Source organism: Perognathus longimembris, chromosome 13 (assembly GCF_023159225.1).
Source record: "Perognathus longimembris pacificus isolate PPM17 chromosome 13, ASM2315922v1, whole genome shotgun sequence".
Taxonomy (NCBI): Eukaryota; Metazoa; Chordata; class Mammalia; order Rodentia; family Heteromyidae; genus Perognathus; species Perognathus longimembris.
In genome coordinates, this window is record NC_063173.1 from 27,062,591 (window position 1) to 27,078,062 (window position 15,472).

General features: G+C 45.2%; 1 protein-coding gene across 7 annotated transcripts in view; it reads left to right on the forward strand.

The window, feature by feature from the left end:
- The window catches only part of Nav2 (neuron navigator 2), a 702,797-nt gene that overhangs the window by 683,881 nt on the left and 3,444 nt on the right, over positions 1 to 15,472 (forward strand). For all 7 annotated transcript variants that reach the window (XM_048359787.1, XM_048359783.1, XM_048359784.1 and 4 more), the window contains 6 exons: positions 2,294 to 2,529; positions 4,772 to 4,926; positions 5,109 to 5,180; positions 6,792 to 6,988; positions 8,022 to 8,140; positions 12,760 to 12,963. In XM_048359787.1, the coding sequence (XP_048215744.1) occupies positions 2,294 to 2,529; positions 4,772 to 4,926; positions 5,109 to 5,180; positions 6,792 to 6,988; positions 8,022 to 8,140; positions 12,760 to 12,963 (983 nt within the window). The remainder of the gene's footprint in view (positions 1 to 2,293; positions 2,530 to 4,771; positions 4,927 to 5,108; positions 5,181 to 6,791; positions 6,989 to 8,021; positions 8,141 to 12,759; positions 12,964 to 15,472) is intronic.

Here is a 15,472-nt window from a genome sequence, read left to right on the forward strand (position 1 = left end):
ACATCCTGGGTTCAAATTCCAGGAGTGATCTATCAAATAGTGACTTACTGCTAAGACCAGACCAAACCACCATAGAAACAATGACAAGATAACTCTGGAGGAACATGCCATATTCTACAGAGCCTGGGCTGCGGTTGCTATCAGAACATCAAGTTTTAGTGTCTGGAAGGATAGACTTAGGTTTAGTTTGCAGTGATGCTTGACTCTTCTATTTTTCTGGAGTCCTTGAAATGTATGCTTTAAAAATACTAAGACCTACTCAAAGATTTGAGCTGAAAGAGATCCATAAGCTTGGTGATTCACTTCAGTGGTACCAAGGAACAGGGATGTGACACCATATTCTGAAGTGAGGCATCTGCAGTATAATCTTTTGCTGAGAGTACAATGGAAAAAGGCCAAAACAGCCACTTATATGTAAAGTTGTTTTAATGACATTTATCTCATTACTATTGCTGACACTATTATTAAATTTAGACTTGAGCCTGGTGGCTCATGCCTGTAATACTAGCTACTCAGGAAGCTGAGATCTCAGGATCATGGTTTGATGCCAGCCCAGTCAAGAAAGTCTGTGAGACTCTTTTCCTCTATAAACTACTTAAAAAAAAAAAAGTTGAAAGTGGAGCTACATGGCTCATGTAATAGAAGGCTAACCTTGAACAGAAAAGCTCAGGGATAGCACTCAGGCTCCAAGTTCAAGTCCCCATCCTTCCCCCCCCCCCCCAAAAAAAAAAGGCAATTTAGACTAGGGACTCTACATTCCAGTTTGTATTTGGATTTGATCTGGTGTAGGGTGTAGGGCTCAGTAGTAGAAAGCTGACAGGCTTGTCCCCAAGTATTTGAGGACCTTCATTGTGGTCATTCTAGGGCAGTCACTGCTTTAGGGGTTATTCCTAGTTGGAGGAAGATTAGAAATAAACATATGAATGCATTAGTAGACACCTGTTGGCAGTGAGGAATTAATGTAAAAGGAAGATACTGTTTAATTTTTAAAATGTCCTTCAGATTACTTTATTACTATTTATTACTTATTATTACTTAATATACTAATTTCCTTAACTTTTAAGGAGTTTCTTTAGGGTATGAATGGCTAGCCTTGGATAAATCTTCTCTTGGGAATGATACCAATACCAAGAAAATAGCTCTTTAAAACCAGATGTGCCGGGCTGGGGATATGGCCTAGTGGCAAGAGTGCTTGCCTCATATACATGAGGCCCTGGGTTCGATTCCCCAGCACCACATATACAGAAAATGGCCAGAAGTGGCGCTGTGGCTCAAGTGGCAGAGTACTAGCCTTGAGCAAGAAGAAGCCAGGGAGAGTGCTCAGGCCCTGAGTCCAAGCCCCAGGACTGGCCAAAAAAAACCCCAAAAACCAAAAACAGATGTGATATATATATGTGTGTGTGTGTGTGTGTGTATATATATATATATATATATATACACATATACACATACACATATATATGTATAAAACGCATACACATATGTATATGAGCTGGGAGGAATGGCTCACATATTCAAGTGCCTGCCTAGCATGTGTGAGACCCTGGGTTCAAGTATTGCAAAAATAGAAAACTGACCAACAACCAGAGACCATCTCTTTTAAGGCCAGCAACTTTGATCAATGAAATTTTCCTAGTCAAGAAAGTAAAAAGATAATTTCCACTTGATATTGTTGAAGAACAAAGGTCTCAATATACATTTCAGCCTGGGTCTACCAGTCAGTATTTACCTTCTAAAATCACGTTCTAAAATCAAATGATTCCACTTAGTGTTATTCTTTATTGAAAGATACAAGCATTGTTGTTTTCATACTTTAATATTACATCTAAGTGTGGGTAGCATGGTATCTGATAGTCAAGAGAGAACAAGAAGGAAGAGGCAACCCCAGGATTGTGGCAGACACAGACAGACAAGACTCGGCTATAGCTTAGGCACAACCCACAGGTATATAAATCCAGATAGATAAACAGATCCCAGATCCCCTGCATTCTGCTGAGACTAGTTCAGGACTAAGGGCCTTAATATTAAAGCACAGATATTAAAGGTGAGTATAAAGCTGGTAAAGCCAGGCAAGACAGAGACCAGAAGCATGAAGTGCTGATGAACAAGAAAGTGACTTCCAGGAGCAGTTGATACTTTACTGAAAGTCAATTTACGTTGGTGGGCAAGACTCAGATGAGTTAGCTGCCAAGGAAAGTGATAACATCAGGTCATGAGGTTCCCAATTCTGCAAACACAGGAAGCTGTCCTTTCTTCAGGATTTCACATGCTCTTTTGTCTTTCTCAAATGCAGGGCTTGCAGAAAACAGCCTAGACTCACTGGTATTCGAGTCCCTGATCCCCAAGCCCATACTGCAGCGTTATGTCTCCCTGCTGATAGAGCACCGACGTATCATTCTGTCTGGCCCCAGTGGCACCGGGAAAACCTACCTGGCTAACCGGCTATCAGAATATGTAGTGCTTCGAGAGGGACGGGAGTTGACTGACGGGGTCATCGCCACCTTTAATGTGGACCATAAATCTAGCAAGGTGAGTTTGCTGCATATTGGGCCCAGTGATCCACCACTATCCTAATGGGAAAAAGCATCTCCTATATAGTCTTTGTTTCACAGAGAGTGAGGGGAAAAAGGGCAGAATGGGGCTGGCAGAAAGGAAGGCCTGGAGTCAGATCCTTCTAGCTAGAAGTTCCATCATCTGTGGACAAGTCAATTTAATTCAGTTGTGATAACAGTTGTTCTTTGAGACCATCCACATATGTCCATACCAACTTACCAGTATTTTTTATGTTATTATGTTAGTGGTTTTCCAAAATAATGTGTTTTGTGGGGCAGTAACAATAGCAACACTAACAACAAAACAACAGCTCACACATAGAGCTGTTTGTTTCATGAGCAGCAAACTGGTCCTCACAATACTTCAAGAGAGTAATTGTCTCCATCCCCATTTTGCAGAAGCAAAAAAAAAGTTGAGATTGATTTTCACATGCTTATAAGTGGCACTAAGTGGTATAACTGGAGCTCAAGCTGAAGTCTCTGACTCTGGAGCTCTGTGGCCATCAAGTAGCTTCACTGTGTGGCAGGATGTTTGCATGGGGTCTGACCTAGTCCCTGTTAGGAACAGTTGTGTTTTCTCAGACCTGTTCATTTATTGTGAGAGTTCATAATCACTCATCCCAACTGGCCCTGTGAGAATGACCAGAGAATCAAAGGTAATGTGAAAAATGGCTCTCCTATCTTATACAAGTTCTCAGTGTGTTTGGAGATGCAGAGTCCCAAGCCGCATTCCTGAGTGATCTCACGATAGTTTGTGTGGGAGTCAATAGTCTGCACCCTTCACAAGTTCCCCCATGTAATTTTGATATTAGAGTGGGACAAGAAAAGAGCTCAGAGGCTATCTGTGGAGAGCCTTCATATGAGTGAGGAATGGAAAGCTGCAGTATGCCTAGCTGAGGAGGGACACCTGGGTTGGATTTCAATACTGCTGGATAAGACAACCTCATACAGAACCCAGGTCACCAGCTTAACACCATTCAGTACAAGAAGAAGAGAATACTCTGAGCCACGAGGAGCCAAGAGGCCTGTCCATGGCAAATAGAGTGGAAGGAAGTAGTGAAAAGTTGGGTTTTCCTATGACTACCAAATCCTGTTTTGACTTGAAAGAGAATTCTGGAGTGGATGTGTACCTACAGGAGGTAGAGAAACTGTCACCTTCTGAGGAGCAAGGCTGGGGTCTAGGATATGCTGGGGTGATAAAGACATACTGAGAAGGGCACCCAAGTCTCAATCTATCCCATTGCCTGTACTCAGTATGGTGTCAGGCCAGTCATCTGACCTTGATCTGCATCGGTGTTTCCATCTGTAATGTGGAGCTAATGCTAGTGCCTCCCTCACAGGGTTACTGGGTTGCAGAAGTCCATGTGTGTGAGCGCTCTGAGTAATACCAGCTACAGCTGGGAAGAAGTTATCAGTCAGTCCTATGTGCCCACAAATCCTTTTCCTTCACTTGCACCATTGCTTTCCCTATTTCCTTCCTGACATGCATTCCTTCCTCGTGCTCACTGGGCTGTGTCCTAGTCCCAGCTGTGCCAATGCCCCACCCATTGTGAAAGCCTGTCCCTTCCACAAGACTTCCCAAGACCCCCAGTGCACATAGACTCTTCACCCCTTGCACTCTGTAGTTTCTCATCAGCCTGTGTTTGAAGTGGAGCCTCTGCTACCTTGACGTGTCAAGGTCTTCTGTAATCCCTCTATAACATTTTCATAGCTCCCAGGCAGGTGCTGTGGAGACACAGGGGCCTACTGGAGGTTTGCATAATAAATATCAAGAGAATAATGAAACCTGTTGAAACTGTTTTAAGAAATGGAGAGGGTGGATGAGGGAGAAAGATGGAAGGGGTAAGTGTGATCAGGGCACACTGTCTTATGGAAAAAGCACTGAAACCCCCTTGTACAATTGATATGTGCTAATAAATCACCATTAAAAATAAAAAGTGGATAAAGGTGATATTTTCCTAGAGAAATAATGGAATGGAAACTTAAAACTGCCTATCCAACAGTTACCTAGTCACTACCAGGAGGAAGGATGCAGGCTTGTTTTATGTCCACCTCTCATCCCCGGAGCACTAAGCTGATGTCCTGTGGCAGCAGGCAGGTGTGTTCACAGAGCAGCACTGTGTAGGTCCCTGATGGAGTACACGAAGGCCTGAGCGGGTACATCTCCCTGGGAGTGTGCTCACAGCTTGCTCTTCCCTGGCCTTCCCTGTATACTCCAGGAATTGCGCCAGTACCTGTCCAACCTCGCCGATCAGTGCAATAGCGAGAACAACGCTGTGGACATGCCCCTCGTCATCATCCTTGACAACCTACATCATGTCAGCTCCCTCGGGGAGATCTTCAATGGGCTACTCAACTGCAAGTACCATAAATGGTAAGGGTGGGTTCTAGGGGGATGGCACTGGCTGCTGGGGGAAGGTGTGGTGGCATGCTGGGCATGCAGGTGTCCCAGGATGGCATGATAGACATATTGGCTGGGGAGGGGACACAACTAGTTGGTTATCTGCCTGGATCACGGATACAGACTTCTTCCTCTTCCTGTGCTTTTCCCCCCAGCCCTTATATCATTGGCACAATGAACCAGGCTACCTCTTCTACTCCCAACCTACAGCTTCATCATAACTTCAGGTAAGGTGCTAACTTCCCTTGTCTAGGTGAATGAGGGAATTGCAAAGAAGGAAAGCAAGCCATGGTAAAAAGTCTTCTGCGGGGGGGGGGGGGGGGCGGGGAGAAAGAAAAAGTCTGTAGCGAATATCTGTTACATGTTGGACCCTAGGTTAAGCACATTTTTTCCAGCTTAACTTGCTTAATCCTTTCTTCACCCTAAAGTAGTTAGGTGTATTATTCTCAGTTTATACATGGAAGAACAGAGGGTCAGAGAATCCTGTATGTGTTTACACAGCCAGTCATTGACAGAGCTGAAATCCTGGTCTCCGTGAATCTCTGAGTGAATCCCAGTCTCTGAGACTCTGGGTCCCTCTGGGATAGTGTCAGGAAGGCAGCTCTGGAGAGGCCATGGGTACTTTACCACTCTGGCACATTATTATGGTGTGTCTCTCTATCCCAAGTGTCCTACTTAAGAATGTCTGGATGTAACTGGATGTTAGGTTGTCAAGATCTAGCTGCGGTTAACATTTACAGCTCATCTTCCCTCCCAGACAGTTGAACTGTAGATGAGGTTGTGTTGTTGCTTGTCATAGCATCTGTCAGAACCCTTAGCCCTGCTCTGAGCCCTACTTGGGCCTTTAGATGAGGGAGAGAAATCAACTCCTGAACTGAGACCCTGGCTTTACTTTCACTGTCTACCAGATAGGCCTCTATTAAAAATAGCCTGAGCTGTAATGATCAAAGAAACATCAAGTCCACCAGGCCTCCAAAAGCCTGATTCCCTTTTCTTCTGGGCTGTCTATGTTTTCTCCTAACTGCCCCTCACTCTTGTTCTCCTCTTCCCGTCTCTGCTGTATCATCTCCATATACATTACTGCCATCATTTTCTAACTGACTTACCTGCCTGCAGGTAAATCTCTCTCGCCTAGCCATTCTCTTTCCTGTGATAGCCAGGTGAGCATCCTGGCTCATCTGACCTCAGAGCCGCCTTGCTCAGAGTTCACCCATTGCCCACAGGATGAAATCTTAAGTTGAAAGGTCAAGTCTAAACTCAGGCACTTTCACCAAACATGTTTCCCACCTTCCTTTGTTGCTGGGCCGTCTCTACTCTGGCAGCCCCTCCTCTGAGAACCCTCCTCTGATGCCAATGCTTTGTCACGTCCCATTTCTCCTTTTGCTGTCCACTGTCTCCATGAGGCTGTGAGCTCTTAGGGGCCAGGGAGTGCGCCATGGTCATTTGTTAGAGTTCCATATCTTAGCACAGAGCCTGACATGAAGCCTAAGGAGCAATCTGTCTCAGCTGAGACAGCTCAGACCGTCTGAGCTCAGCCTTTGGAGCTCAAATCTTAGCTCTTCTATTATTAATCAGCTGTTAGACAAGTTATAAAACTTGTTTTTGCCTTGGCATTTCTACCTGCAAAATGGGAATGGTAATATCTGTGTCACAGGATTGCATGAGGAATTGTGAGTTAACATGAATGCATAGCATTTAGAGCAGCGTGGTGAATAGTGAATGCCTTTCTACTATTACCATTTTCACCTCCTATTTCTAACATGCTTTGGATCTGGCAGTTAGCCATCATTTTGTTTAACCGTCACCATTGCTGAAAAGCATTCCCCACCTTCCTCCAGGTGGGTGCTTTGTGCCAACCACACAGAGCCCGTGAAGGGTTTCCTTGGCCGGTTCCTGAGGAGGAAGCTCATGGAAACGGAGATCAGTGGGCGGGTGCGGAATGTGGAGCTGGTAAAAATCATTGACTGGATTCCCAAGGTCTGGCATCACCTCAACCGCTTCCTGGAGGCTCACAGCTCCTCGGATGTGACCATCGGTAAGTGGGAGGCCTGCAGAGGGGGGCAAGGCTGGTTGGTGGGCAGCGATGCCTGCAGAGCTCTTGGCTAGACCCTAGCTGCACTTCATAGGGTGATGCATTGTCCTTTTGAGTAAAGAAAGGGGCAGAGGGACAATTGCCAACCTAGGTGGATCTCTGACCACAGTCATCATAGGAGATGGTTCCTTCTCAGGCCAATGGAGAAGTTGCCAACTCAGTGAGGAGCCCTCACCGAAGAGCTGCAGGCTGAAAATACCCTTGGGGATTGGCTTTCAACATAAAGTTATAGAGAATTGCTGAAGAAAAAAAGATCACTACCCCATGACACCATCCCAACAACACAAATTTCAGTCTAAGCTTATTTCCATGCTTCTTGTAGCCACAGTCATGGCATACACATAGTATGTTCCTTTTTTATTTCCTATTGCAATGTCTCCTGGGCATTCTGTGTTGTTACTCAGTTTTTTAAGACTGCAAAATAATCAAATGTGAATTTTCTCACATTTGTGTGATGATTTTTCTCCCTTGGACACATATTATGCTATTAAAAAAAAAAAAAACAAGCTCGGGCTGGGAATATGGCCTAGTGTCAAGAGTGCTTGCCTTGTATACATGAAGCCCTGGGTTCGATTCCCCAGCACCACATATACAGAAAATGGCCAGAAGTGGCGCTGTGGCTCAAGTGGCAGAGTGAGCTTTGAGCAAAAAGAAGCCAGGGACAGTGCTCAGGCCCTGAGTCCAAGGCCCAGGACTGGCAAAAACAAAACAAAATAATAACAACAACAAAACCAAGCTCAATACTGTCTCAGAGAATACCCTCTCTTCTGTGTGGTTTCCTTGAGAGGCAAGATGAGGGAATCAGAAGGTCCCATCTACGCCCAACAGCCAGCAGCTGGTATTTCTGCCATCAGCCTTACCGTTGCTCAGAAAATTCAGGGCCCCTGTGGAGAGGGATATTCAGACCAGGGTTTCTTCTGGCCCTTCTGTTTCCCACTTGCTTTCAGTTCTGACGTATTTTCACTGTGATCCCCAGGGCCCCGGCTTTTCCTCTCATGCCCCATTGATGTGGATGGCTCTAGAGTGTGGTTCACCGACTTGTGGAACTACTCCATTATCCCCTATCTTCTGGAAGCTGTCAGAGAAGGACTCCAGGTGAGATGCACACACCCGTTGCTTTCCTCAGTTACGGAGGACTTTTCTAGTGACTAGATGAGTTATTGTTATCTTTCATTCCAGAGTCTGACTGACAAGGGGGAGGGGGTCGGGGAGCTTGTGTGGCTGTGGGTTCATCAGTCTAGTACACTGTAGGAACAGTTAGATGCAAATGCTGCTTGACTTAGGCAAATATTATCTACATGACCCCAGTCTAATTGGGGGGCGGAGGGGGGGGGGGAGTGTGTGTATGCGTGCATATGGACCAGAGCTTGAATTCAGGATCTCCACTTGAGCCATACCTACAATCCAGTGTTTTTCTGACTAATGGGAAAGAGAGTAATGCAGACTTTTCTGCCTGGATTGGCTTTGAACCATGATCCTCCTGTCTCAGCTTTGTTATTACCCATGTGAGCCACCAGGGCCTAGTTCCAGTCAACTAATTGAGCCAGTCTCTAGCTCAGCCAAGTAGCTTTCATGAATACGAGGGAATTATAATAATCTGACATTAAGAGTTGTTGCAAAGATTAAGTGAAGCCACAGCCATAAATTATACAAGGAATGAAAGTAGATGTGTGTAGCACTTCACAGTTTGCAAAATATTTTGAACTGCTAGTTTGGTTCAAGCTCTCTATTAATTTTAGGATTTAAGAAGTTGGTTTTTTTTTTTGTTGTTGTTGTTGTTTTGCCACTGTAATCACATGAGAGTCTTTATTGCAAGCTAGAGCCTGGGCTCACGATGGTCACCTACACAGCAGGTCGTGAGCCCCGACCCTCCATTCAACAGGGTTATTATAGGGTTTGGGGGAACATTCCATGCAAGGATTTTTTTAAATATAGATGAATTTATTTATTTGTTTTTGTTTGTTTATTTATTTATTTTGGCTAGTCCTGGGGCTTGGACTCAGGGCCTGAGCACTGTCCCTGGCTCCTTTTTACTCAAGGCTAGCACTCTACCACTTGAGCCACAGCACCACTTCTGGCCGTTTTCTGTATATGTGGTGCTGGGGAATTGAACCCAGGGCTTCATGTATACAAGGCAAGCACTCTTGCCACTAGGCCATATCCCCAGCCCCGAGCAGAAGTTTTTAAAATCTGTTTTTCAAGAAAGAAAAAAATTGAGGGGCTGGGAATATGGCCTAGTGGTAGAGTGCTTGCCTTGTGTACGTGAAGCCCTGGGTTCAATTCCTCAGCACCACATATAGATAAAAGCCAGAAGTGGTGCTGTGGCTCAAGTGGTAGAGTGCTAGCCTTGAGCAAACTAAAGCCAGGGACAGTGCTTAGGCCCTGAGTCCATGCCCCAGGACTGGCAACAAAAACAAAACAAATAAAAAAAAAATTGAGGCTCCGAGAAAAGTGACTTGTCTAAGGCCTCAAGCATAGTGCTGTGTTTCAGTAATCCCAGCACTCAGGAAGCAGAGACAAGAGGGTCATGAGTTGGAGTTCAAGGCAAAAATGGACTCTACATACTGCAACCTTAGCTCAAATATCCAAAGGCTGGGGATGTAACTCCATGGAAGAGCACTTGCCAATATGCACAAGGCCTTGGATCCCATCCCCAGCAGGGGGCGGGGGTGGGGTGGGGTGGGGGGGAAGAGCTAGGCATGGGGTGCTTACCCTTGTTGTCCTAACTACTTAGGAGGCTTAGATCTGGGAATTCTGGTTTGAAGCCAGCCCAAGCAGGAAAGCCTTTAAGACCCTTATCTCCAATCAATCACTAGAACACGGGAAGTGGAGCTGCTGCTCAAACTGGTAGAACACTAACCTTGAGCACAAAAGTTCAGGGATAGCTGTCAGGCCTTGAGTTCAAACCCCATTACCTACCCACCCTCCCCCCAAAAAAAAAAGAAAAAAGAAAAATCCCAGGGCTGGGAATCTGGCTTAGTGGTAGAGTGCTTGCTTGCCTAGCATGCATGAAGCCCTGGCTTCGACTCCTCAGTACCACATAAACAGAAAAGGCCAGAAGTGGCACTGTGGCTCAAGTGGTAGAGTGCTAGCCTTGAGCAAAAAGAAGCCAGGGACAGTGCTCAGGCCCTGAGTCCAAACCCCAGGACTGGCAAAGAAACAAAAACACCCTAACAACAACATAAACCAAAATGTAAGATGGCCCTTCAGCTTCCAAGCCAAACCCTCTCACAGAGATCCTATCTCCATGCCTGAAGGAAATGTGGCATCGCCCCCTAGTGGATGCCACATAGTTTTGCAAATTCAGGTTTTGTTGGTAATAGAGTGTATGTGTTGTGTGTGTGTGTGTGTGTGTGTGTGTCTGTGTCTGTGTCTGTGTCTGTGTCTGTGTCTGTGTCTGTCTGTCTTGACTGCGCATTCGTCTGTGTCTCTGTATGAGTACTCTGATACTTGTGTGCTTCCAGTATCTCACAGTGGCCTCATTTTTTGTTTCCAAAGCCTTGGCTCCTTGTCATTCTCTTCCCATTCTTCCTGACCCAGTGGGGATGTCAGGCTCCTCTCCTGCCTTGGGGAAAGTGAATGTTCCATCTGTCTGTCTACACAGTTGTCTCTGCTGCTGGCCTAAGGGCTCTGCATAAGAGCCAAGGAACTTTATGATATTTTCTTTGCTTGCCACAGTACTTATTCAACCATTCATCACCTGGACTCAGACATGTCTGGTGGCAAGTAGGGAGGCTTGTAAAAATATTTTCTGTTCTTACAGATGATGTTCCCGCAATCGAATGTGCATTTGTCTTATGACTCAGTCTGCAGTTCTGTTCTCCTTTGGAGTTCTTGCTGGAAACACTTGTTGAAGTTTCTGAAGTCTATAAGGCAGCTTCTAAAAAGGACCAGTGACCAGGGCAGGCCTGGTGCTGGAAAGAGCAGGAGCAATGGGTGGGAAAGTGTGGGACCATTTACCAATTACCAAACTGCTCTGATTGCCTGCAGTGTCCCATCTCTAGACCTTGGCATCCCATCTGTAAATCCCATCTGTAACATTTGGGCTAGAAGACTGTTTGCAGCTTGGTTTTTCTGGTGCCCTGAACGTATTTAAGCCACATAGTGGTGGTGGTCGAGGGTAGAGACAGAGCAGTAGCTGTCAGAAAGGGGGGGTGGCAGTTGTGTAGCTTTTCACATGTGAATTCTAGCTTGGAGAGGACAACACAAGTCTACTGGAAAGTTCTTAGAGATGTTTCTGAAAATCATAGGACTCTTTGTAGTTGACATGGACCTTCCTGGGCTGTAACTATCCTGGGTTCTTTTCTGCCCTGACAAACACAAGTGCATCTACACCTTCTTATGCTCTTTTTCCTGAGAAGATCATGAGTTTTGCTTAGGTTGCCAAGCTGAGTTCCCAAGCCTGAGACTCACCATTGCCCCAGGTTAAGAAAGATACAGTAAACAGACAGATGGGGCCAAAACACTAGACAATGATGAGCTCATAGGAAGCCCCTGAGAGGAGGAGGCAGCCACTAGGAAAGAGGTTGAGGCAGGATGGATGGCATCCTGGTCAGAAATCAGACACATAGGTCTGGGATGGTTTGAGTGATAGGGGACAGGGGACCCACCGGAAGGAATGGTGAGCTGAGCACAGGCCGATGTGCTGCTCTCCCGCTTGAGGTCTGGTTGAGTCACCTGTCCCCGGCTGATACACAGTAGTTCACAGTGGAGTTTAATATAAGAAAGGGTGAGATGAGACAAAAAGGCCCAGAGAAGGAAGCTAATCCTAGGTTCAAATTCATATCTACTTTATAATCTTTCACAACTAGCTCTGCTCCTTTGGCCTTGATTCCTCCATCTGGTAAGTGAGGAAGTAGATTAGGTACCTCCAGCTCCTTCCAACCAAGGCAGCCTCAGACTCAGAAAGATGTCATTGCATTGTCTCAGCCCGGCTCTGTCCTGTTCTTAGCATTTCCATCTCCCCTCTCTCTCCACGCATATATATTGGTCTTATAAAATTAAGTGATAATTTAGTTTACTATTTTAAGTCCAAATTAGTTATTATGTCTATTTTTAAGAAATAGATGATGGAGAGAAACACTTGCAATATAACCTTCTCTACCAGAAGGTAGCTGTTTTTTTTTTTTTTTTTTTTTTTTTTAAGGGACCCACATTGCTATAGAGAGGCTGTGAGTCAGACCCACTTTAAGAAATGAGGCTTCATTGATCTTGAGCTCATTGGTGATCCCTGCTGGCCATGTTGATGCCCAGCACCTAATTTAGGTGGCTAAGTCTGGTTGGACGCACACAGTAGAGTTCTAGGCCTGGCTTGTGCAAACTGATACTGAGCACCTCTTTCCAACTCTGTGTTTAGTGACCTCATGTTAGTTTGAAATCAGCCATAGTGAGAGTATTTATACCATGGAAATTGGCAAATGCTATAAATCAGATTGTTATTTTTGTCCTTGGAACAATTTTCCAACTTACTAGCAAGGCTCAGAGGCTAGGTTTACACAGTGAGTTGGTGGCAGAGCTGAGAGTAAGCTCAGCTCAGCTGGTCCAGAGCCTGTGTCCTTGGCCCCTAGGTCCTGGATCCTTCCGTTCTTACTGTGTGCATTAGCCTACATCTTGAATGACTCGCTTAGGGTGGGCTTCTAAGCAAGGCATACTACTGATGTTGAGGAAGTTTCCCCAAACTGCCTGCTTCTAGACTGTTACTTGTCTGTTTTCAGCTCTATGGAAGGCGTGCCCCCTGGGAGGATCCTGCCAAGTGGGTGATGGACACCTATCCATGGGCAGCCAGCCCACAGCAGCACGAGTGGCCTCCCCTGTTGCAGCTGCGGCCTGAGGATGTGGGCTTTGATGGCTACTCTGTGCCTCGAGAGGGGTCCTCAAGCAAGCAGGTGCCCCCTAGCGATGCTGAAGGAGACCCGCTGGTGAGTTCTCAGCTCAGCATTCATTGAGCATTCCTGTGTATTCAGCAGAACGGGACGCAGGGCACTTTGAAAATAGGAAATTAAGTAAACTTGGCCTTTGGAAGGCAGGCCCCACCCCAAGTTTAGGGACAATTCTGCCAATATTTTCTTCTGTGGATTTGCTTTTGAACTGAAGCCTTTAACCTTGAATTATTTTTAAGAGTATGATTTCATTTCTCCACCTTCATTGTGTCTGAACCCTTCATCTGTACTGTATGATTTGCTCTCTGATATGAGATGCCACCATTATCATGTGCTATGTGGGTTTTCTGATGTCTCTCATGGAAAGCTGAGCAGAGGAAGAAGTAAAAGTGCAAGCTAATAAGGAGGAGCAAGAAAAGGAGAGGTCAAGAGCAGGAGTGCCCGTGGAAGCAAGAAGCCTGAATCCGTGTCGCCTGAAATAGGCTTGAGCATTATAATCACTCTGCTATTACTAAAGAGAAGAGAGGTACCCAGGCAGGGATGATAACACCTCAAAACAATTCTGTAATTCTCTACCAATAAAAGACTCATACATGGTCATTCTGCCAAGCTAGAACAAACTAATCAAAATCCTTATAAAATAAGGAGGAAGTGAATCTACGTAAACCTCCCACAGTTGAATGACCATTATTATGCCTGCAATTTAGCCTCAAGCTTCCTTGGCAGCTAAAGGAAAACACAACAAAGAATATTATTTCTATACCTAATGAAAGAAGATATTCATAAGAAGTGGAGCAGGATTAAAAGACAACTGACTTGCTGTTCATTCCCTAATGGCCAGTTGATGTGCAAGATAAAAAGTAATAACAGATGATCCTTGGTACCGGTTGTCTGCCATCCTGCTGAGTGATACAGTTGAGCTATGCTCCTGTTGAGGATCTAAAATAGGACTTAGTGATGGTGTTACTGTGTACAACCTAGTTTACAGTGTTTACAACAGCAGTTTTTCAGAAGAAAGGAAAGAGTTTAAGAGCCATTTCTAATGGAGACACCACTAAAGGCTTAGGTCATGGAGGTGTTTTTTATGTGAGTAAGCACGTGAACTTTTAACTTATATAAAAGTAGAACTTAGTATATCTAGAGGAAAGACTGGCGAGCCCTTCTCTGGACTGTCTTTCCTTACTCATGAATATCTGTATCACTGATTGAACTGAGAAGGGACTTATATAAAGCCTGCAATTCTCTGAATGATGAGCCACAAATCCTTTTCCAACCCCCAGCTCCCAAGAGTTAGCTGTATTGGTCCCCTCGTTACCAACTAACCTATTTGGTATTTCTCCAAGTCTTGTTCCTTTTTCCCATGGCTGTGGGTTTCTATCATAATAGTTTACCTTTATGAATCTTTTTAATAGCTCTTTACTAATCCGCTCCCTCACAAGACCTGGACCTCCATGAGAATGGGATTTACTTGGTTGTGTTCCAGAACCATGTATTATACCACCAGGAATGTTTGATGGGTAAATAACTAATCCTGGTTGCCAAGGATTGTCCATTGTACTTCAGTTCCATCTCTTCCCTCGTCATATCTGTGTACATGGACAGCTTCTGACCTGGCTCCCCAGAGACTCCAAATAGTATCCTGAGAGGTAGCTGAACTTCACCAGAACTTAGCCCAGAAAGACTCTTCCTAATGGAAAAGTGTCGTATGTGCTACAAGAAATACAACACAGACACTACTTATAAGTAAAATAGAAGAAGTGATTTGTTTTTTCTCTACATAGTCAAACAAATGACTGATAGAGAACATAGGCCAGGGAAATTCACTCTTCTCAGGGAGCCTCATTCCTAAGGCTTTAACACACATTGTATCATTTCATTCCTTCAGCTAAGTGCTAGGTGCTGCTGTTCTCCCATTCTTCTCCGGAGGAAGCAGTGGCCCAAGTACTTCAGAGGACTTGAGTCATCTTCTGGCCTTTGTTCCCTCTGACTCCTGCAAAGTCTTTGGAAATAGCTAGAGCACATTTGGTTCCAGGCTGACCCTGGCCAGAGCCAGGAGTCCAGATGAGCTTCCTGCCTGTGTGAGGGGGTAAGGCGTGGACACACATTCTGTATCACTTCAGTGATGTTGGTGTGAGGACATTACAAAGGCCTCTGTATGTAAGTCAAGGGCTATACCTGGGTAATGGCATGCCCGTCTCCAAAAAAGGAATAAAACATGTAACACTTGTACGGGACTTTCTGTTTTGTCTTCGGTGCTCTAAATATAGTAACTCAATCCCTGCTACAAAGTTATGTGATGGGTACCATTAGCGCTTAATGTCTGACCAGTGAACAGGCAAGTGGGTTAACTACTTTACCCAAAGTCATGCAGCTAATAAGTGGAGAAACAAGGATTTGAACCCTAGCAGTCTGGCCCAGACTCCATGTTCTGTGTACTACCTCTCTTGTGGGCTGCCATCTCAAAGTGGTCCTGAAGGAGCTGGCATGAGCCTCTAAGAGGCCAGGAGGGCAGCAGACTAAATTGAGTGCCATTCATGCTCCCTCTGCT